The sequence below is a fragment of the Beta vulgaris genome, chromosome 4, assembly GCF_026745355.1.
Source record: "Beta vulgaris subsp. vulgaris cultivar EL10 chromosome 4, EL10.2, whole genome shotgun sequence".
NCBI classification, from domain to species: domain Eukaryota; kingdom Viridiplantae; phylum Streptophyta; class Magnoliopsida; order Caryophyllales; family Amaranthaceae; genus Beta; species Beta vulgaris.
Window position 1 is genome coordinate 37739796 of NC_079205.1, and position 24329 is coordinate 37764124.

The window sequence follows — 24329 nt, forward strand, 5'->3', positions numbered from 1 at the left end:
TAGCGAATCAGGTCCCCCTAAATTGTGGTCACCTCAAAGGGCAGCAATCAGATCCCAAACTTTATAAATACTCCCCTTAAAATCAAGAACAAGGCAATTCATTGGACAGCGTGCCCTTACTTTAGAGAAATTCTCTCTCACTTTCTCTTTATCTCTACTCTTCCTTTTCACTCATGTACCTGGCTTAAGTTTCAGAGCGGGAACCACCACTCAAACCTCCATGGTAGGTCCCTTTTTTGCAAGTTAGAACGAAGCTCGGGTTCGGGATACGAGATTCGGACATCGTTGCACAAGTCTCCAAAGAAGAACATCATTAAGGGAAAATACTTTACTTGGCAACCAAGGAGACTAAACTCCTTGAATAATTCTATTGTTTTTGTTGCCTAGATGTTACTAACACTTTATTGTCATGATGTAGATATCCATTTACGTAATCGCGTTTATTGTATATTCGAACCTCTTTTCCTTTTATTTTTGTATTTAATATTCATATTGTAATGATTGTCCGGCATGAATTTTTATCACCCACGTGTTATTATTTCTAAACAAGACCTAAATAATTGTTCTAATATTAATCAGATAATTTGGACAACCTGTTAAGTTCTTTGTAATATTGATTGTTTAATAACATATCTCTAAATATTAGTCTTTTATGTGTTTACTGAACAAACCTAGACTAAAATAGTTTTAGGGTGTACAAAATATTATATGATTATCCTTTGTCATAAATTTTTTGCGAATCGATATTTAGTAGAGGCCAGTAATGGACAACATGGTTCCTAACATTGTTGTACCATCATCCCGAACCCAATCTTTGGTTCATTTTGACCATTTATAGAGTGTAGACGGGAAAATCTACATTGGATAAGTCCCATATTTGTCCCTATGGTTCCCCATATCCAATTTGGTTTATGACTTTTCCTTAAAGAATTGTTGGCGACTTGATTTAAAAACATATTTTCAATAAAACTTTTACAATAAGGTAGTCAAAACTAATACGCGCTCACACCGTGTGCGAAATAAAAATACCCTATAATTATGCATCTCAATTTCTTTATTGTGCACATTTCAAAGAAAATCTTTAGATCATGGAAGCCCACCACGTCCCCTATAGATTTTGGTAAGCACAATTATATGAGCAAGCATCTAATAAAATGTCAGTATGTCATCAATTATCGGTAAGAAATACTAATCAAACTTATCATACAGGTGGCCAGGTGGGTCTTCCAACTCAATTTTTCTGTATGTACCCATTTCAAAAAGAATTCAGATAAAAATTATGAGTTGGGGAGTGCTTTATTTGGGGACCGTCTTGCTCCAAAAGAATGGAACTATTCGGTTGGCCTTTTTGCCCGTGGCTATTAATTTTGCTATGTTTGTTAGGGTATCACCTAGCTCAAAATCTTAATAGTGCTTATACAGTCTAGGAGCAACTCCAAAATTATTAAAGGATATTTTACTCATTTCAAAAAGAAGTAGAGTACATCATACTTCCTCCTTTGATTTATATAATAAAGATAATTTTTTGGGTGGTTAAATTGACATTTCATCACAAGTAAAAGTTGTAGCTTTATCGTTAGATGAAGACTTACAGATTACCAAATGATGAGCTTAAAACATTACAAAATCACGAGTTTAAGTCCATTTAAAGACGTCTTGATAGAAACGGGAGCAACAAGCCGATAAAAGAGGATGCTTCGATTATTCTTTCTAATTGTATTAGCAAAAAAAAGAAACAAGTCAATTTATTTATGTATGCATATAAAACATCATAGTTTAGTCTAATCTTATTGTTAAACTATTTTATTTTTTATTTATTTATTATGTAATATATATGAACATATGACAAATAAAAAGTTTTATATATATGATCAGTATACGTATATGCTGATAGTATCTCTAAATTTTATAGGAAAAAATTGGCCTCAACACTCCAAACCATGCATGGGTGCACCCAACATCCCGAACTAAGACTGGTAGCCAAAACACCGGCAACTATGAACTTGTGTGCAAGGCGTATCATAAATGATGCGGGAGCTTCAATTTCTCGCCGGCTACCGAGAATCTCATTATTCTATTAATTTCAACCCATTTTCACCCTTTTCTCAAATTTTCTATTTTCTACCCTATTTTTTTTTTCGCACCCAACACGTGATCTCTTCTTCTTCCCCAACATAACCCTTTCTCCCTTTCTACACTACTCTCCCTTTGAATTTTCTGTGCAATGTTCCCCTTATCTTCGATTTCTTCATTCCTCAATTTTTTGTTTCTTTCTGTACTGCGCAAGTATTTCTCCGGTTAATATTGAACTTTAGCGACCTCACCTTCATCATTAATTTCATTCGACGAAGCTTCTGTAATTTTGATCTCATCTATCTAGATCCATTGTGCAGTTGTTGCTGTTCTTTTAGAATCATTATGAATTGACAGAAATTTTAGGTTGGCTTAATTCGCCTACCTTCTGATGGTTGGTGTTTAAATCGGAAGTTGTATGAGCCTTCCTAAATGATTTGTAAATGTTTTCAAAGTTGATGCTAATGAATGAAATAAAATCCCAACTTATAAAAAAAAATATTGAACTCGGACAAAAATGGCGACTGATTTGCTGATGACTCCTCAAGTGGGTGGCGGAAGAGACGACGAAGATGGCGGAGATGGGTGGTAGAGGTGGGGTGGATGAGTAGTAAAGAAAGGGAGAAAAGAGTGTGGAGAAGAATAGGAGGTACCATGTTGAGTGTAGAAAAAAAAGTTGAAATAATCAAAATTTGAGAAAAGGGGGGAAAATGGGTAAAAATTAATAAAAATAAGGAGAAATTCACAAGAGACGGTCCAACTATTACCTATTTTCTTTTATAGGTCTCAACTATGAATTATTCTTTGAAGGTCCCAAGTTTACCATATTGTGACTTTTATAAGTCTTGAATTACTTATAAACGGTTTAAAAGGTACATTTTTAAATGTTGGCCCCATTTTATAGGTCTTTGTCACTTCCTGAAAGCGTTCGAAGATGGTAAATATTTAAAAATCTAACCTACTAAACCGGTTATAAGTAACTCATGACCTATGAAAATCACAAGATAATAAATTTGGTACCTGTACGAAATAATTCATAGTTGAGACTTATAAAAGAAAATGGGTAATAGTTGAGCTTTCTCTTGTGAATTTTTCCAAAAAAAATAAGATTTCCCTACCGCGGGCAAAAAATTGGGGCTCCGACGTCATCTATGGTACGCATTGCATCTAGGTCTATATTTTGTGGTGCTTGGTGCACTCACGCCATAATTTGAGCTGTTTTTATCAATTTTATATACAAGGTCGTGAGATGTGTTTCCAGACAAAAAATGGCAGGTCTTCTAGAATGATTGATTTTATTTTTCTCTAATCTTTCTTGTTATCACGAGATTCACACACAGACGACTGAGCACTGTCCAACAAGCACCGGCAATTCAATGTTCCAAGAAACGCCAACAAAATAGATTTTTAATTCACCAAATCTGATACCAAACATTAGTAAAATAATTTCCAAATCAATGAGTTGTGGAGTGCTTTCTTTGGGGGACCGTCTAATAATGAAACTATTCTGGTTGGTCTTTGCCCGTGGCTATTTAATTTGCTATGTTTTGCTCAGGTATCACCTAGCTCAAAATCATTACAGTGCTTATACACTCCGGGAGCAACACCAAAATTTCCAATTCAAGTGTTATTAACACATTTTTCCTCGCAAATAATTTTGTATTGATGTCTCAGGTATTGCTCATTTCAGAATGTTTTGTCCGACCCAAGTCCGAGATTCAAGACTCACAAAAGCACCATTACTTAAGTCCTGTAGCTTTAGAATTGCTGTCAATAGGAAACACACAATATGGTCTTCTTTTTAAAACCTCAGCAACTTTCAGCTCTAAGAATATCTATAACAACCTACAAACCTCTCTTTCTCATGCCCTGGACTTCTTTTACCCGTTGGCTGGTCGCTTCGTTACCAAAAAATATGAAGATGAACATAGTTGCTCTATATTCCTCGATTGCAGTAAGGGTCCAGGAGCTAGGCTCATCCATGCTTCGGCCTTAGAGCTTAGTGTAGCTGATGTTGCCGAAACCAGCACAGACGTACCTCTGGTGATCCAGTCATTCTTTGATCTGGGCGAGCGACAAGTTAATCATGACGGCCACACCAGAGCATTGTTATCGCTTCAGCTGACAGAACTTGCTGATGGGTTTTTTATTGGATGCTGCATCAACCATTCTGTTGGTGATGGGACATCTCTGTCTCATTTTCTTAATATCCTGTCACATATATTCGTTTCTGGAGCAGAAACAACACATGTCTCACGCCCACCTGTGTTTGAATTACCCCGTTCAATTTCTGAGAGCTATCCAACCCTGAAACTACCATTCATGGAAGAGAATGAATTCATAACCCGATTCAACGAAAGCCATCTATTAAGAGATAGAATATTTCATTTCTCAGCTTCGTCAATGGCAAAACTCAAGGCCAAAGCCAATGCCGGGGCCAAAAACATGCTACCAACACTATCTTCTTATAAGGCCTTGTGTGGGCTTATCTGGAAGGCCATTACTCGAGCTCGGAAATTATCCTGTGACGAAGATACCAAATTTATATTGACAGTAAATATTAGGCCTCGTTTAAACCCACCTTTATCCCCTGACTATTTCCCAAACTCCGTTGTTCTAGCAATAGCGACTGCGAAGGTTGGTGAGCTGCTCACGAAGGACTTAGGTTGGGCAACCATGCTGATCCACCAGCAGGTCGAGGCAGTAGATGATGGAGCTGCTCGTAAAGCATTGGTGCTGTCACCTGGGAAGAGTCCGACACTAGAGCCACCGGGGCATATATCGTTTGGTCCTAACCCTGTTGTTATGGGTGGTTCACCCAGGTTTGATTTTTATGGAGCTAATTTTGGATTTGGTAAACCAGTGGCTGTTAGGACTGGCTACACCAACAGAGATGACGGGAAGCTTACATCTTTTCCAGGGTGTCTTGGTCTTAATAGTGTTGATCTACAAGTTAGCCTTGAAAACATGAATGAGCTTTTGTTGGATGAGGAATTCATGAGCCATGTTTCATCAGCATCTAAAAGTTAGCCTTGAAAACATGAATGAGCTTTTCCTGGATGACGAATTCATGAACCATGTTTCATGAGCTTACTTCATTAATTTTGCCTTACAATGGCAATTACTGTTTTATTGCAATCTGGTATTGTGATGCTACATTTTGAAGTGTTCAATGGCAAATGAGGATTTGTTTATGGCAATGAACAATCGCCTACATTACATGGATTTTCTAAATAACCACTCGTGTTTGGGCCGAGGGGATGGCTCGTTTGATTTTGCTTGTTACATATTGATAGCAGATTTTTTTTTATTTTTTTTTTTTTGCCTTGGTGATGATATTGATTTGGGTCATGAGCAACAGCATCACCCTCACCTAATATTACTACCCGTCCGAAACGAACCCGCCTTGGACTTCCTGGCTGGGATCCCACTGCAGACATCCTATTCCCATTCTCGTTCCCAATTTGCTACCGTTCCTGGCTAGAGAATAGGGTAGGGGGAGAAAAGAGAGAGAATTGGGTAGAGGGAGATAAAAGGAGAAATGAGTTATTGTTGGCGAAGGAATTTGCTAATTCCAAAGTATAAATTAAGACAAGATAATTGAAAAATGCGCAAAATATATTTATGTTACTCTCTTAATATCAAACTAATGATTTTACAACATTTTTTATAGTTTGCAATGATAACTAAACCCTTTCATTGCTATGCTATTATTTATTAAGATCACATTCTTTTTAATGAATACTAACAACCTAAGTTTACATATTTGCTATATATAGTATAGCTAATTCAAGTTTGGATTTCTTCACTCTCCCTGAAACTTGAATACTACTTCTGTTATATTTATAACTAATTATGTCCGACATAACTTTAAGATTTTTCAAATACATCAGTCTTTAGAAGCTTAGTCATAATGTCAACAACTTGTTCTTCATAATTGCAAAATTGGAGCTCAACTTCTCCATTTTTAAGAAGCTCTCGAATATAATGATATTTGATATCAATATGCTTGCTTCTGCCATAAAATACTGGATTCTTGGCCAATGCAATTGTTGACTTATTATCACATAATATTATCGTTGGAGTCTGTTGAGTAAAATTTAAATCCTCCAACATTCTTCAAAGCCAATTGTTGACTTGCTCCACTTCTTAATGATATATATAGGGGTACTAACGAGCCAGTGCCACTCGAAAACTATTCGAATTCGGCTGAGTCAAAGGTCGGCTCGGAGAGGCTCGATTTGAGCTCGTGATTAGCTCGAGACCTTAACGAATCAAGCTTGAGTAAACCTAATAGAGTTCAGCTCGAAAGCTCGCAAACACGTTCGGTAAATTTACTTTATTATTTATATTTTAATATGTAATCCAACTTGGACCTTAAATACTACTCCACTATGCACTAAAGTCCCACATTGGTTAAGAAAACAAACACCACTCTTATTTTCTTTATAAATTGCTACTACTCCTTACCTCAACTTAGAATTTGATTTTGTACCTCCTTGGTTTCATAAAAATTCTCGTAGAATCGAGAATGAAGTTTTCATTCTGTACATGTCACATCATAAAATAGTAACTGCATCCAATCTCCAGAAAATTCCCAATTGTTTCTATTTTTGAAATGGAATATTTACGGAGTCGCATTGGCTTGCATCCAGTAGGAATTAAACCTATAAATTCGTCAATTATTTTGGAAAACAAACTTTATACTCTATTTTCTTCACAAAAAGAATGAAGTATATTTTAAAATATTTGATTATTCAATAATTAAACTATTTAATAATTTATTATTTAAATGCACTTAGAGTCTTATTGTTACAAGGCTGGATGTTTTTTAAATAAAACATGAACTCCCACATTGAAACTTTAGTGAAGTTAAGAGGAAAATAAGTTATAAAAGAATATGAAGGCGGAGTATTTCTCTTAAACTAAACATGGATTCCCATATTGAAATTTTATCAATGCTAAGAGGGAAACCAAGTTATAAAAACATATGTAGGATGATTTGAACAAAACATAGAGTCCAACATTAAAACTTAGCAATGCTAAGACATAACCTAAGTTATAAAAGCATGGGTAGGATGAGTTTGTTTTCCTTAAACAAGTTGTGGAGTCCCACATTGAAATCTTAGTAATGCTAAGACAAAAACCAAGTTATAAAAGCATATGGTAGGTAAGTGAACAAGCTCACCTACTTTCTTAGGCATACGTGGCCTATACGGTTGGGCCTACCGCCTAAGTGTAGCTTTTGTTGTTGACTTGGGCCTACGTGGTTGGTCCCAAGCCCAAAATTTTCAATCTAAGCTTCGAGCCGAGTCTCGAGCCGAGCTTGGACTTTATCGGGTCGAGCTCGAGCCTGACTTCCAATAGTTTCGAACCTAGCCGAGCATGAGCTTGTTCAGTCTCGGTTCGACTTGTTAGCACCACTGGTTATATACTCAACTTCAACCGTTGATAAAGCAACCACTTGTCGCTTCTTGGAAAACCATGAAATAACACTATCTTTCAAATAGTAAACATAACAAGAAGTACTTTTGCAAGTTTCAATATCACCAGCACAATCGTTATCGGTGTATATAACCAAATTTGGTGTATTTCAGTTGATATATGTTATTTCACTATGAACAATACAAGAGGGGTGTGAGTTGTATTTGTAGAAATACACGTAAGTTTTTGCGGAAATATAAACTTTAAACAAAGAAACAAGCTTCTTGGGCCCATCAAGAAGAAACAACCTCGGCCACTATGGATTTTAAACTCAACTCTTTAACTAGTTAGGCCAAACAACTTTGTTACAATCTAATTCTACTCACGAGCCACACCTTGAGTTCCTAAACTCAAGTTCCTGAATAATTCCTCCCTTAATATTTGTTCCTCTCAAATTCACTTGAACTTTTCTCACTTTAACTTGATTCAATGAAAGCTTTCTCTCTTACAGGACTTTACTCAAAACCCCCTTACCCCAAAACAGAAATTACAATGATCAATAATAGCTTAGTGGAATTAGAGTAAGAAGGCAAAGAACAAATGGCTTTTATGAGAGAATGGAGGCATTGACACTTTACTTAGTTAAACTCACTAAATCACTTGGTCAGTCACATATTGGAACTTAATTAGACATTAGTATTTATAGTGGTGATAACTTAGAACGTGAGATTAAATCCGGTGTTAGTGCACGTAGTAAAAATATTTTCCTACGATGTTCCTCAACCAGAGGAACACGTTCCTTTTTACACCCATGATCTCCATGATCTCTATTAAACATCAGAGATGAAAATGTTACTACTCCTTGTGGTACCCAATTTTTTACCATCTTAATTAACGGTCTGAATCCACAAAAGTCTCTCATTGGACTATGAGTTTTAGAAAACTTTGAAGTCGCCACCCTATTAGTATATGAATAGGGATAAATTTATTTAGTAAATCATTTCAAAATCAATTTCAAGAAATATCATTTAAAACGATGATGACTTCATATGGATAAGGCATTTCAAAATTGGTCTTTCATACCATGACATAGAGTTCGGGTTTAAGGTAAGAGCTGCGAACATCTAGAAATCGTCTCCTCTTCTGTTCTACAGAATAGGCTCTTACTAAATGCGTTATTTTCTATTTCAAAGTAACCATGACTATTAAAAAAAAATCATATAACTTTCACATATACGCACCAAACATTTTTATTTAGGACCAACATATAATTTGCACATGGTAGGTTTGAGCATTGAAGTCATACCAATCATTACGGGGTGGGAATTCACTCAAGGATCAAAGCCATCGTAGTCCAATCTTATGTCTCGCCCTAAATGGCCAATTCCATTGGGGAAGAAAAGGAAACGAAGATAGATTATGAATACCTCACCTTTTTGAGAATTAAACAAATCTATTAGGAATAAGGTAATCACTCCAATTAGTGACTGAAATAAGGTATTATAATCACTTTAATTAGTGATTAAAAGAAAGGGAATATAATCACCTTGATTAGTGATTAAAAATGGAGGTCAAGATAATCACCCTAATTAGTGATTAAACTTAAAAGGAAAGATAATCACCTTGATTAGTGATTAAAAATGAAGGAAGTGGTCACCTTAATTAGTAATTATTCAAGGTTTACGATAATCACTCTAATTAGTGATCAAACAAAAGATAATCGTCCTAACCAACGATTATTAAGGTTTAAGATAATCACTTTAATTAGTGATTAAATTAGAAAAATAATCGCCCTAATTAACGATCATTAATAATTAGTGATTAAATAAGAAAAATAATCTTCTTATATAGTTTTAGGTGCATGTAGTTGGCATTTTAGAGCATTTAGTTTCATATTTAGGTTCATTAATGCATCATATTCTCAAGTTATGTTATTATACTCCTATTCGATACGTTTTTTTGATGAATTTCAGGTAATGAGAACGCATTTGGAGTATGATTAGCTAAGATTGTGGATTAGAATCACTTGGAAAGAAGCTACAATGAATAAGAATGGTATAGATATGTCATAGTACGAGTTTGAGCAAAAACGAAGCGGAAAATCATTAGAAGAAATGTAAAAAAGGAGTCAGGTCTACTCTTCTAATCATAACTTTTGATGTGCTTTTTAGAATCAAATAATTCCAGCATATTTGGAAACTGGACTTTAAGAGCTTTCCAATGATAGGTGGAACGCCACGAGGAGACTTATAGCCAAGAAGTTTTGCCTTTTTGAAGTTGAACTGTTTCTACGAGGAGACGTACGCGCAGATTACTAATCCGCCCATTAATGGTTTATTCAAGACTTTCCTTATCTTGTAAATTACTTTCCTAGTCATATTAGGTTATTGAATATTGTTTAGATTAGTTTTTCATTCTTTCTATCTCCTCCTCTTTTTTACGTTATTTCTTAGTTTTAGTTTTTTTAGGTTTTTCTCCTCTCTTTCCCTCTAGTTTTTAGTTGTAAACCCTAGTTTTTATTCTTCTTTATTAATTCATGAGGTTTATTAGTTTTTTTCCTTTATTTCTTTGATTATGCTTTTCTTTGTAGATTTAGATTTCATTATTTATTTCATGAGAGTGTAGTTTTTTTTTTTAGGGTTTGGGAATCCATGTTTATATGATATGATTACTGATTGATATTTATTCATAGTATGATTAGTAATTGATTTCTCTAATTGATAAGTGTTTTTATTGTTAATCTTGCAATATGATCAATTTTTTGATTGAATATTACTAATATCGAGTCATAGATCGAGAGATAGTACTCTTCAGAGGGTTACCTACAATTAGCAAATCTATTATATTGCGCAACCGTACTAGCATATATTATTTTGAGAGCGTTACGACCCGACTGTAGGATTAACCTATGCTCTAGAGAACTGACTAATTGAAATATTAATGATATTTTGATAGATTATAGATATAAACATGGTGAACCATTACCCTAATTCCTTTTTAGTTTGATTTTTGTAATTTGATTAGTTTAGAACTTTAATTCAAATATTTGTGATCCTGTTTAGTTTTTATATACCTTAGAAACTGGACTAAAACGACCATCTCTCTGTGGATTCGACCCTACTTGCCCTACTAACATTGTTAGAAGGTGTACGTCAACCTATCACCTAATTAACGATTATTAAGGTTTAAAATAATCACTCTAATTAGTGATTAATTGAGAAAGGTAATCATCCTAATTAACGATCTTTAAGGTTTAAGATAATTACTTTAATTAGTGATTAAATGAGAAAAATAATTGTCCTAATTAACGATCACTAAGTCTGAAGATAATCATTCTAATTAGTGATTAAATAAAAATGGTTAAGTTAATCACCTTAATTAGTGAGTAATGAAGGTTTAAAATAATAACTGTAATTAGTGACTAGATTACGAGGGTTAAGTTAATCACCTTAATTAGTGATAAACCAAGGTTTAAGATAAATACCTTAATTAGTGATTAAATGAAGAGTTTGAGTTAATCAATCTAATTAGAAATTAATCGAGGATTGAAATAACCACCTTAATAAATGATCATGATTTACGATTTTCAATAGGTCTTAGAGGTTTGCTTTCTAATTGAAGACTTTTGACAAATAATATAGATTGAAGATTATGAAGTCATTTGGAGAGAAATGATTAATTTGAGATCGAATTGATAGATTTGTGTTTGGCTAATTGCAATTTGGCCATTTAAAGTGATACACGTGAAACGATCAAAAATCAATTCGGAGATCATAATTATCAATCTAATTATGTCAAATTATATGATTAATCCATTCGAAGATGGAGAACAAATTTTAAAATGTAGGATGGATCATAATACAATTTAACTTAGTGAGATTTGCAATTTTTCCTCTTAATTGAGATTTGATCATCTAAGTCATATTCTATGATATATTGGTCCAACATGCAATATTTGTAACATTGGTTGCTTATTTTATTCAAAGGGATTGTGGAATTATTTATAAATATCATGCATAAACATCTCCATGTTTTTCATTAATTGAGTGATGTAATAACTATTTGCAATGAAATTATTATTACAACAATATGTACAAAATCTATGATCTATACAAATCTTCAATCATGATCTACACCATGATGCTCCTAGATCTTTCTCTCCTTGAATGGGCTTTGGAATATGTGTCTGGAGTAGGAAATTGTTGTGCCCTAGGCGCACAATCATGCGTCTAGCGCATGATCGTGTGCCTAGCGCACACTCGAATCTTCTGAAAAAAATCCGGATTCTCTCCTCTTACACATGGGATTTGATTCTTATTCTCACTTCTTTTCATGATTCATATTCTCTATCCAATGAACAATGACTTGACCATCAAGAAAACTGAATACTACTGGTTTTGGGATAAGACTTAAATCCAGACGCCTAATCGCGACTAGTTTTTCGTTTTTTCGAAAGTCTAACTTAAGACAATTGACGAAAACTCGTCAAATTAATAAAGACGAGCATGATTATACTTCGAATCATTTTATTAAAACGGTGGTTGGATTTATTGACTACGACTCACGAAAAATATATTTCTAAGCCAAAACGCATGACTAATACGCAAAAATGGAAAACCATACGACGGAATGAAACTCGTGCTCGGGGACGAAACATGCATCTGACGGGGCGAGCGCTCCACGATCCATCACGGTTTTTTTATTTCTTTTCAGAATCTTCGTTTATCCGAAAGAGGGGTTCAAAATTTGCTGTCTACAGAATGCCTCACATTGGTCGAATTTTTGAGGAAACGATGGCCAATGTTAGAGAGGACAGAAAATTTTGACAGAAAATTTCTTTTGAGATAACATATTCTGCATAGTAAGTAGTTATCATTAGTGTTATAATTCGCGTTGCTTTATGTAGGAAATCCCAATTAATTTTCTAAAACTGAAAATACGACTTTATCGTTGTCTTACATAGAAAATTCCGAATTATTTTTCTAAACATTTGCAGATGCGACTCTATCATCGTCTTAAATAGAAAATCCTAATTAATTTTCTCAAAATTTAAATGCGAATTCATTGTCACTTAGATAGAAAATCCCAATTGATTTTCTAAAATTTTAAATGCGACTATATCATTGTCTTAGATAGAAAATCTCAATTAATTTTCTAAAATTTGAAAGCGCGACTTTAACGTCGTCTTAGACAAAAATTCCAATTAATTTTCTAAAATTTTGAAAATGCGACTTTATTTTCGTCTTAAAGAGAAAATCTCAATTAATTTTCTCAAATTTGAAATACGACTTTATCGTCTTTTTTTTTCCAGTCTTATGAGTTTGTCTTTTGTTAATGTGAGAGGCTCCGACAATTAACAGGTTAACTCCAACTTTTTTTTTTTGTACAGTTTTTCATGGTCTTGATGGCAAACAAATTGTCAAATAATCATCACTCACTTTTTATGACTTTATGTGTTACTCATGTCACCTTAAATTAGGATATTATCAAGTCATTCACCTAAAAGGGTAGACCTAAGCTTATTACCCTCTACTTAAACTATGTTGCACGAAACATCATATGGCAAAAATTTTTACTTCCTCCGTAACAAAAAGAATGCAACAATTGAATATTTTATACCTCATAAATAATACTCAATTGTTGCATTCTTTTGCTTACGGAGGAAGTAAAGGGTTTGCGCCTTACAGTCCATTGGTCCAGTTATTACACCTAGATCTACAAGGATCTCGGGAGATTTAGCAACAATATTATATCTTCCCAATAATCTTAATGGCAACTACCTAACATATGGTGAGGTACTTCTTCTTAACTTATTGTTGACTTTACAATTTGGCACTTGGCAATTTTCTAATAATGCCAACTATAGGATTGCTAGAGAAAATTATTGCATTCTTATGATTTTGGGAAGTACCCTCACTAAATGGTCTTTAAACACATGTCATGTCCGGTGTCTTTCATTTATTCCTCAAATTGTTTGTGGGGGTCGTCTTGGACAACTTATGTTGGGGAAAATGTTTCTCGGCCTAGATGAACTTAAAAAAAACCCTCAAAGCTTTGTGAGATGTCCATTAGCCCTTCATTTATGATTATTGGAAAAATTTCTCTCATGAAACCCCACAAGAGTCTTACTTAAAAACTTAATCATGTCTGGGAGAAAGGTCTTCTTCCTCTCTTCTATCAACATAGCCAAAATGGTGGGTGGGAGGATTTTTTCTACACCAAGACATAAAGTGGGTTATAAGCCACCTTGGCATTAGTGCAATTGTATATTGCAATTCTGGTCGGAGAGGTTTACAATTACCCAATCTTTGCCAAGTCACTTTTCTACTTTCCATGGAGGTGTCTAAGGCAAATTGGTTGGAGGCAAGAACACGTTCATGCCCTCCAGGTTCTTACATCTTGTACCAATTTTGATGCTGATATGAGTAGTATTCAGAGAATCCATGAGACAATTGTTAAAAGATCAATAAATCAAATGAAATACCTTCTAAGTTACCAAGATATTTTAGTAAAAATCATAGAAAGAAGCTCACTTTGTCAATTATAGAAAAAAAAAAATCCTTCGGTGAAACACAAGGAAGGAAGGAAAATTCGTTTAGGCGTTTATACTGGGCAATCCAATGGTCTAAAAAAATAAAAAAGGCAGTTTTCTTTTTAAATAGTTGTTTAATTCTAACCGTTAGCATAGTGTCATGATTACTCTTCAAGACATAAATATTGTGGGCGGTTTAAAGATATCACTTTCATCAAATCTTTCTCTCTCCTTAAGTAAGATAGTTTCCTTAACTTCCATTATTCTCTCCGCCAGAAAATCGACCACTGATACCAGGTTCATACTTTCCGTTCGTTAATTCCTTTAATGCGCGTTGTTTTCTTTTCTTCTCCAACTGCACTTATGGCACCTAGCAGACATAATATTAGGACATTCGTAAAAAATTAAGAAAAATCGAGAGGGGAAGAGAAAGTCGTGGAACAGAGGAGTGAGAATGAAGACGAATTGTCTACGATGTCAGAAGAAGACATGCTAAGGTTTCTAGACTTAGGGAATTTGCCCGAAAGTACTGTTATTAGGAATGCCGAGTCTGATGAACCACCAGAAACTTGTCCCCCCAAATGGGTGGAGCTCTATGAGTACCCCTTCAAAATAGGCCTGAGACTTCCCTTCACCCCCCTAGCAAGAGACCTTCGACAGGGTGACGGCGTCATGGGAAGAGGCCTTCACCCTCCACGACCTACTGTTATATTATGAAATTAGGGTCAAGGAGAAAAATAGAATAGCTTTACATGCAAAAGCGAGGTTAGAACCCCTGGTTGGAGGAGTTCAGTCGAATGACAGAGGTTGAAAAAACAGATTTGTGTTTGTGAAGAAGTCGTCGCTAAGGGAAGCTGGGATGTCTTTGGTTAGCGGGTGGAATACTGAAGATGTGTTTATTTTTAGTCTTTTTACATTCGTGTCGCATCGTTAACACTACTCTTACGTCGTTTCTTCTGCAGGTCTTAACCCTAAACTACTGTCGCATTGCGACGAGTCTCAGAGTCTTTGCGACAAATTTTTGAAAGTACCAGAAGAAGACAGGCAGTTCAGAAGAATTCTATTTGCTTCTCAAGACAGTTGTTCATCCATGGCATCTGGTTAGTTTATCTATTCCTTCTGTTCTTTTTTTTTTGGGTAGGACTTTGACCAGAAAAAATTTCACTTTAATGACTAAACGCTACTGGACAGGCTCATCACAATCGCACCCTAGGGGGAATCTAGACAGCCAAGCATTGGCTGAAATGCTGCGCAAACGCAAGAGGGAGACCTCTGTTGATGCTGTGTCCCTGTCGACAGCGTCGACAAAGAAGGACACATCGGTCGTCTCCACTTGGACGATGAGCAAGATGTTGCGTCCAAGACGTGCAAAACTGAATTTCTGGCCCCCCTAGACGAGAGTGGGCCTTCTTACACTGTGACCGTCCCTAACGACTTTATGTCGTTGGAGAGGTCCATATGGCCTGAGGCTGACAGGTTCCTTTTTCCTAGCGCTATGGAAAGGATTAAGGAACACACTCTTCCTTGCATGATGTCGGACGGACTAGAGCTCCTATTCCAGGTATGGACGCTTACTTTACCTTGAGACGCTACACTATTACGACAATGATTTATGACTGCCAATTGACACAAACTCTCTCTTCTCTATGCAGTCCTCTCAACATCTCCTTATGGCGAAGAGGGAGATCTCATCCTTGCTGAAGGGTCACCTGACCATGAAGCAGAGGATGGAGAAGGCTGAGTCGGATGCGAAGTCCAAAGGCGCTGAGATGGAGTCTTGCAAGAAGGCCATGGAGGATCTGGGGGTAACTCTAAAGAAAAATGGAGAAGAGCTGGAGGAGATTAGGAAAAAGGCGACTAAGTTGGAAGAATCCTCGCGTCGGGAGATCGAGACTCTCCAAGCGAGCATTCACGCACAAAAGAATGACCTGGACCTTCTCGAGGTTGAAGTGACGACCAGGGTCAAGGCTAAGTTAATGTACCTGTTCCTAATGAAGAAGATGACGTCGTGGACGCCACAAAAGGACATTGACCAGTACCTCAAATACATGGGGTCGATGAAGGATCTGATGGACGAGGAGGACTTGGCTGCGACGACGGACTCTTCATCAAAAGTAGATGAGAACTCCCCGTCTTGTGCCGGGTTCATTGCGTCGGATGTGCCCCCTGACCCCGATATTGAGAAGGAAATTCCAGCCGTTAATCTGCCAGCTGTAGCGTCAACAGAGAAGGAAGCTGACGAGACCCCTGACGCTTAACTTTTAATCGTTCTATATTATGTCCTTTGAACTTTTAATCAAACTTTGTTTTTGGTCACTCAAGGGAGTGACTATTTGCTTTGTACTTTTTGGATCAGCTACGGAGGTGATCATAACTTTTAGCGTTTGAACTTTTGGGTCGCCCATGGGGGTGACGATTACTTTGATGATTGTGCTTTTGAACTTTAGCAAAGTCAATCTTATGTTTTCACTTTGTGTCATATGCATGCATCTCATTCGTTGTTCTGACGTTTTTTAATGGATAGCCAGGTGCTTAGTAAGCCATCTTTGGTCGTTCAGACTGAATATTTGGACTTATTAACTTAGGATATACATAGGAAATATGTAGATACTTACGTGCATTTGTTAGAAAAATAAGTGAAATGTCGCAAGCAACTATGACTTTGAAATGACTGTGCCCCTGCTGTAACGTTTGGCTGGGGTAGAGGAGTACCAAAAGACTTTACATAGTGAGGACTACGATCTCTCGCTTTATTACATAGTAACTTCCCTGAAAGTCAACAACACACAGTAAGAGAACACTAAGGTCGCTAGAAATTAGCGACGCAGATACAATAGCAATATCATATACTTCTTACATAATGATGGGAAAACAAAATACATCACTTAACTTAGAAGCAGTATCGTTTAAGGTGTGTAGCGTTACAACTACGTGGCACGGAGCTTCCGTCACGTCGGACCAATTGGTAGGCTCCATTGCCTACTACCTTACTAATTTGGTATGGTCCTTCCCATGTAGGTCCTAGCTTACCAGCGTTAGCCTCTTGTGTGTTCTGAAATACTTTTCTTAGGACCCAATCACCTTCAACGAAGCACCTAGCTTGGACGTTTTTGTTGAAACTCCTTACGACTATTTGCTGCTGAGCCGCCATGCGTACCAATGCTGCGTCGCGCAACTCCTCAATGGTGTCCAAGTCGTTCACGAGCTCATCACAGTTCTGTCGCTCCGTCTCTAGACCACATCTCGCAGTCGGAATGTTTACTTCAGAAGGCAAGACAGCTTAATTCCCATATACTAGTGAGAATGGTGTTTGTCCTGTCGCAGTGCGCGGTGTCGTGCGATTAGCCCATAAGATGGAAGGCAACGCCTCCGCCCATTTACCCTTCTTGGCTGATAGTCGTTTCTTCAAGGTGTCAATGATCATCTTATTACTAGACTCTGCCTGTCCGTTGGCTTGCAGGTATCTTGGCGTTGACGTTAGCAATGTTATGTTCCATTTGTCACAGAAACGTCTTGTCTCGTTGCTAATAAATTGCGACCCATTGTCGCATATTATTTCGGACGGGACACCAAATCTGCAGATAATGTTAGTATATATAAAAGAAATTACTTCCTTGTCACGTACCTGTTGGAAAGAACCTGCTTCTATCCACTTAGAAAAGTAATCGGTTAGTCACTTCTATAAAAAAGACCTAGGAAACCGGTTGAAGATGGCCTAGGAAGCCGGACTATAACACATCTCCATCTCACAGATGTCCTAGGTTAAGAGACAGGTTATAATGTCTGGTTTCTTTGTTTATTTAGGAGACCAGTTGACAGGTAAAAACCAGTCTCTTAAATAAGTGTATATATAATATATAAAGAGGTTAGGGGACCGTTTAACTTTAAAAACCAGTCTCCTTACCTTACCCTTTGAAACCATTTATTGTCGACAGCCAGTTTCTTAGGCTTATTATACGTTTCTTTTTTTAAGTAAAATGTTACAATATATATACGTTATCATGTATTTGCGGCTCCTTGTATATACGCTTTTTTTTAATAAAAAAATTTATTTTTTTAATTGTTTTTGACAGGTTTGTATAACAATTTATAAATAGTCGCAATAATATTATTAAACATAAATTGTTGCTTGCTTTATTCATCATGCCAAAAATATATTTTCTACATTTAATTTATATACAAAACAAATTTCATTCAAAGCATCAATTTATTCTAATAATGTCTTAAAATAAAGTTTCTATAATCTAATGCTAGCTACTAAAACTAAAATTCTAAAATAATCAAATAATTGAACTAAATATACAAAATAGCTCTATATTCTCACTTCCTCCATTAACCGAGTCTGATTACAGACGTTTGGGGAGGATGTCGTGGATCATGGTTGGTTTGATCACCCATCTTGTTATTGCCACGGTTGGTTTTGTCGAGAGGAATCATCTTCCGGTCGTAGGTCCTACGTCGGCTCACTTCAGGGTCAGATATGCTTCAGTGACGATGATGAGCTAGAGAACCGAGGCAACAGATTGAACTAAAAGCCCACATAAATTGAACGAGATCCAAAAAAATCTAATTACGTCGGAAAAACTAAGATATGTTTCTCTCTCTTCTCTCAAACTCTCTTTTTATCTCTCCATTATTTTCCCATAACCTCATTCTTAAAATCCCTTCTCTAAACTTTCTAATCCTCCATCATTTAACCAATCACAAATTCACAAACTCAGTAACAATATCCTCTTAAATTTATCTTTAATTTATAGCCGTTGGATCTTGTAAATCAAAGATGGAAAGAGGAGGATCCAACGGTATTAATGGATCTTCTTCTTCGTCATCGTATTACTCTGTTCTTGGAGTTCGTAAAGATGCTTCTTTCTCTGACATTCGCTCCGCTTACCGTAAACTTGCTCTTGTACTTCATCTTTAATTTCTCAAATTTTGTTTCTTTTTTTTTTTAATTTAAAAGATGTTGTATAATATGAGCACTATAAGAGGGGGGGGTGAATTATAGTGAGAGAATAAGCACTACTTTTTGCGGAATTAAAAGTAAACTTGGGAACAAACAATGGGAACACGAGAGATTTTACGAGGAAAAACTTCCTAGGCCTAGTAGGAAGAAACAACCTCGACCACAAGGGATTTTAAACAACTTTCCACTATAATAGGCCAAAACAACTCTGATTACAACCTATTACTTTTCTCTCGATTCTCAACTTAAGTCACTCAACTCAAGTTCCCAACGACAGTTCCCAACAACTGACGTTTTCTCTCAAACTTCACTCGAAGTTCCTTTCTCTTTCTCTTTCTCTTTCTCTTGCTTCACTCAAAGCTTTCTCACACTTACAAGAGTTCACTCAAACCCTTTTTCTCAAAAATACACTTTGTAAAACAATGGAAGAGTAATAAAACTCGATTAATGTAAGTATGAATTCTCTTAAGGAAAGGCACTGACACTTTAGATAACTTAAGACAAATTAACTAAGTCAGACACAATTTTCTCAAGTGAATTAGGCGTCTATTTATAGACCTTTAAGACAAGACATGATTTCCACTAACTTAGACCATTATCACATGTTCTCCATGATTTCTAATTAATTAATTAAATTAAATTATTTATTCTAAGTCATGTGCATCATCCACTAACCCATTACTTCATTCATAGAAGCAGTAACAAAGTACGTGGTTTTGCAAACTTGGAGAATAATTAATCTTATTTAATTTAATTAAATACTTGGAGGATAATTAACTTAGGCCACTAAATCCACTAACTCCATAAACATGAAGCAGTAAATCATTTAGGCGTGTAAGCTAGAATTTAGGAAATAAATAAATAAAAATCCTTTAGCTAGTTTTTAGGAAAAATATCTTTTTCAAAATCTTTTATAAAAAACCGGAAAACAGTTTTGATTTCGAAAAATCCGAAACATTTTAAAAACCGGAAATATATATTTTCGAAAATAAATCTTTTAAATAAAATATAAAAGATAAAATAGTTATTTTAAAAATAGAAAATCTATTTAAAACTTTTCCTAACAAACTTAAACTAACTTCCTAAAATTATGGATCTTAGTCAAATTATCCCTAAAAACTCTAACAACTATATTGGGCACACAATTACATTAGGCGCACAATATTAGTCACTTAGTGTTCCTAAATTAGTTTTAAAGTCTTGTTCCCTAATTATTAAGTCTTGTTCCTAAGCCTTGTTCCTATAGTGCCAGGTCTGTTCCTTTCATGGGAACAGAACCAAGTTCCTTTGAGAATTCACCACGAACTTAATAAAGCTATTACTCAACCTTAACAAGAAGATTAATAAATACCCTAATGTATTCTAATCTTCATTCCATGCTTGATTCTTCATTTCTCGAACATCTTTACTTCGATCTTGATTAATTCTCCGCTTTAATCTTCAATCAAGTATTCTCTTAGCTCGAGCATGAATTACCTTACGCAACATATATAAAATATACTATGTCTTTTGTGGTTAGGTCATCTTCAAAACTCAAGGGTCAACAATTTCCCCCTTTTTGAAGATGGCAACAAAAGGCATATACTAAAAATAATACATATAAGTCATATAAAAATAATTTTAACAAAGTATGTAACCAAGTTAAATTAACTATTATAGACTCGTTATTTGTTTTGTAAAGTCGAAATATGAGAACATAATTCATGACAAAAAAAATTTACTCTGATTTGCCTTATCTTTCCCCCTTTGGCATCTTCAAAAACATAGTCCACGATTTCAAAAGATGAATTATATTCACTAAACACATCACACCACCAAACTTGTAAGAAATAAGTTGGTTAGTATAAGCAAATAAAGCATTCAACTCTCAAAAACCGCAATCCAAGAATATTAGCCATTCATTTAGACGCACACATGCAAAAAGATCAAACTTAGAATTAAGCAAACAAGAAGTTCCATTGTAGCATGATTAAAGGAGAAGGATAGAAAAGACAAATATTAAACAAAGTTCATGTTCCCACACAAAATAAAACAAGCTAAATAGAAAATTTATGTTTAGGAGAGGGAGGTTGTTCTACTTCTTCACCACATCATGAAGCTTTGCCATCACTTCTTGATGATTTTCGGCCATTGTATCATTTCCCTTGAGCACAATTTCTTCCAACTTCAACAATCTGAGTTCATAGCTTGAATGAGGAAGAAAGTTCACCAAGCCAGCCATATCTTCTTGTTGTCCATCCAAGGCTTTGTCAACTTTGCTCATAACCCCTTTTACCAACCCATTTAAATCCTTAGCTTCCGTAGCAAACTCCATCATTGCTTCCGAATGACCCATAACCAAGGAAAACAAAGAATCCAACCTTCTAGCATGAGCTAGAGTATATGTAGAACCAATGGTAGGATTTTGAGAAGTCGAGGGAGCTTGAGAAGGCTTGGGGTTTGCGGTTTGTTCCTTAGGTTTGGGAACAGCAGGTTGTTCCTCTAGAATGGGAACACCAACTGTTTCCTTAGCTTTAGGAACAGAACAGGAGGGTTTTGAGGTAGAGGGAGGGATAGTATCATCTTGTGGTGCTAGGGTAGAGGGTGAGGCAGATTTTTGTGGAGATGGAGGAAAAGGAGGATTGGTTTCCATGGGAACAGGAGTCGGTTCCCTAGAAGGAGGTAGGTTAGATTCATAATCTTCCCTATCAATCACCTTTACTTCATCTTCCTCACAACTTTCTTCGGCATCAAAGTATAGGAAAATTAAGCACTTTCATATTTTGAACCCTTTGACTAGCTCTAGTGCTCTTCATAACCGGTTTCACCACCTCATCAACCACCTTCTTCCCTTTCTTCTTAGTTTCTTCTTTTTTTTTTCAATTTTCTTTCTTTTTGATTTTTCTTTTCTTTTTCTTTTTTCGATTTTCTTCTCTTCAACTTCTTTTTCTTCTTCTTCTTCTTCCACTTCATCATCCACATCATCATCATCCTCATCATCATCAAGATTAGCACGGCCCTTAATAACTTCTCCATTCACAACACAAACATTTAAGTTATTCAAGGCACGCACATTCAACATATTTCCCGTGGACACACTTATGGACTGAGTTCCCGAAATTTTCACTTTAAACTTAAGTAGAATTTCGGTTACTAAGGCTCCATAGCCAACAACAAATCCATTTTCAATGCAATGACTCAAATGTTGAATCATTAACGAGGAAATTTGTGTTTGTGAGAAGCAAGACAATGAATGTAAATTAAATCCAACATGCTAACTTGAGCACGTTTGGAAAGCGAGGCAATAAAGCTTTCTTGAGGATGTGAAACAAAATTTTGTGATAAGGGGAAAGAAGATTATGTCAAGAAATGTTTTTCCTTTTGACCTCCATACTTAACAATCAATTGATCAAAGGAAATGTCCGAAAATGGATAGAACCACGTTGTTTCTTGAAATAACACATCTGTTCCTCTCACGGGAACACCAAGCAGTTTTTAGCATTAAAATCAATTTGAGTTCCTTTCACCAAGGTGGAACAATTTCCTTCTTCATCCATGGAAAAGTTTTCACAAAATTCGTCCATCAATTTAGGAATCAAACTATTTCCATAACATTTCACAAAAAGATTTTCCCAACCTTGAAACTTAATCATATTAAGTAATTGACGAAAGTTTACTCTTTTGCACCAAGAAACATCAATAAAAAGTCCATGCACATACCTAGTTGCCGTGGAATTTTTTCGAACAACCCGAGTTGTTCCTCTCTGGGAACATCTGATTCCCCCTCACTAGTTGCATGAGCTTCTTCAACCTCCATTTCAACCGATTCTTCTTGTTTCTTCCTTTTCCTTAGAATTCTTGATGAAGAATTGGGAGAAATATCCATGGGTGTTGGTGATTCAATTTTAGAGGATGAAGGAGAGGGTTTTTCGGCTTTGTGGGAGGAGAGAGAGTGATGAGTGTTTTTGGTAGTCATGTTTTGTGGAGTAATTTTCGGTTTTATGAGAAGGAAGGAAAAAAATTTGTTTTGATTTAAGGAAAGAATAAAAAAACCGTGTATTTACACGTGTTTAAAAAAAAATCTCAAAAAAATATCTTCAACTAACTTGAGAGATATAAGGAAAAATCAGATTTTTAGGAAATAAAATCTGAACAAAAATTTTTGGTTTTTCGAATTTTGAAAAGAAAAAAATCTAACTCTAATACGCTGGGAATTGGGAACAGCTTTGGGAACAATGAATGGAACAATGAAATTTTGCTACTTTGGAACTCCATTAATTCTTTTAATCCTTTGTTATCACTTAAGGCATAGAATTGTCCTATGAACAATAAGGGGAATATTATTGGACATTGGTGAGCAGTTTTCAGACATTTTTACTTATACATATGAAATAATCATATAAGAATTGTGATGTATTTAAGCAAATAAAAACATCAAAAATGCACATCCAGACATAATGCCAAAGAATTAACACAAAGGGGAATAATGTAGCAATCATTTCAATTTGATTAAGCCAAGTTCAAGTCTCAATTTCTCAAACCTATCTCTATTTAAGGGTTTTGTCAAGATATCTGCAATTTGACGTTCAGTCTCACAGAATTCCATTTTAATAAGACCCTTTTCACATTTCTTTCAGAAAGTGATGCCTAATATGGATGTGTTTGACTCTTGAATGGTGTACGGGATCTTTAGAAATACTAATAGCACTAGTATTATCACAATAGATGGGAACACATTCAAAGTAGATTCCATAGTCACGTAGTTGTTGTTTTATCCATAGCATTTGGGAACAACATGCTGCTGCTGCAACATATTCAGCCTCTGCTGTAGATAAAGCAACTGTGTTTTGCTTCTTGGTGCTCCAAGAAACTAAACTATGACTAAGGAACTGAACCATACCTGATGTACTCTTTCTATTGACCAGATCTCCTGCATAGTCAGCATCCGCAAATCCTTTCAATTCAAAGGTATCACTCTTGAATAGAATAGGCTTAAATCATCTGTTCCCTTGAGGTATCTTAGGATTCTCTTCACAGCTGTGAGATGAGATTCCTTTGGATTGGCTTGAAACCTTGCACATAATCCTACACTGAAAGCAATATCAGGACGACTTGCAGTTAGATATAGTAATGAGCCAATCATACCTCGATATTTGGTTTGATCCACACTTGTTCCTATAGAATCTTCATCCAATCTGGTTGAGATTCCCATAGGTGTATGATTAACTTTGGATGCTTCCAAACCATACTTTTTCAATAGTTCCTTTATGTACTTTTGTTGATGATGTAGATTCCTTCTTCTGTTTGCTTGATTTGCAACCCCAAGAAGAAGTTGAGCTCACCCATCATACTCATTTC

At 35.7% G+C, this 24329-nt stretch overlaps 1 protein-coding gene across 1 annotated transcript; it reads left to right on the forward strand.

Moving 5' to 3' along the window:
• The first annotated feature begins 3353 nt into the window (after positions 1-3353).
• LOC104883705 (protein ENHANCED PSEUDOMONAS SUSCEPTIBILITY 1) lies at positions 3354-5346 on the forward strand. The gene has a single exon (XM_010668261.3). It carries the CDS (start codon positions 3739-3741, stop codon positions 5101-5103), a length of 1365 nt encoding a protein of 454 aa, XP_010666563.2. The 5' UTR covers positions 3354-3738; the 3' UTR covers positions 5104-5346.
• Positions 5347-24329: the final 18983 nt, after the last annotated feature.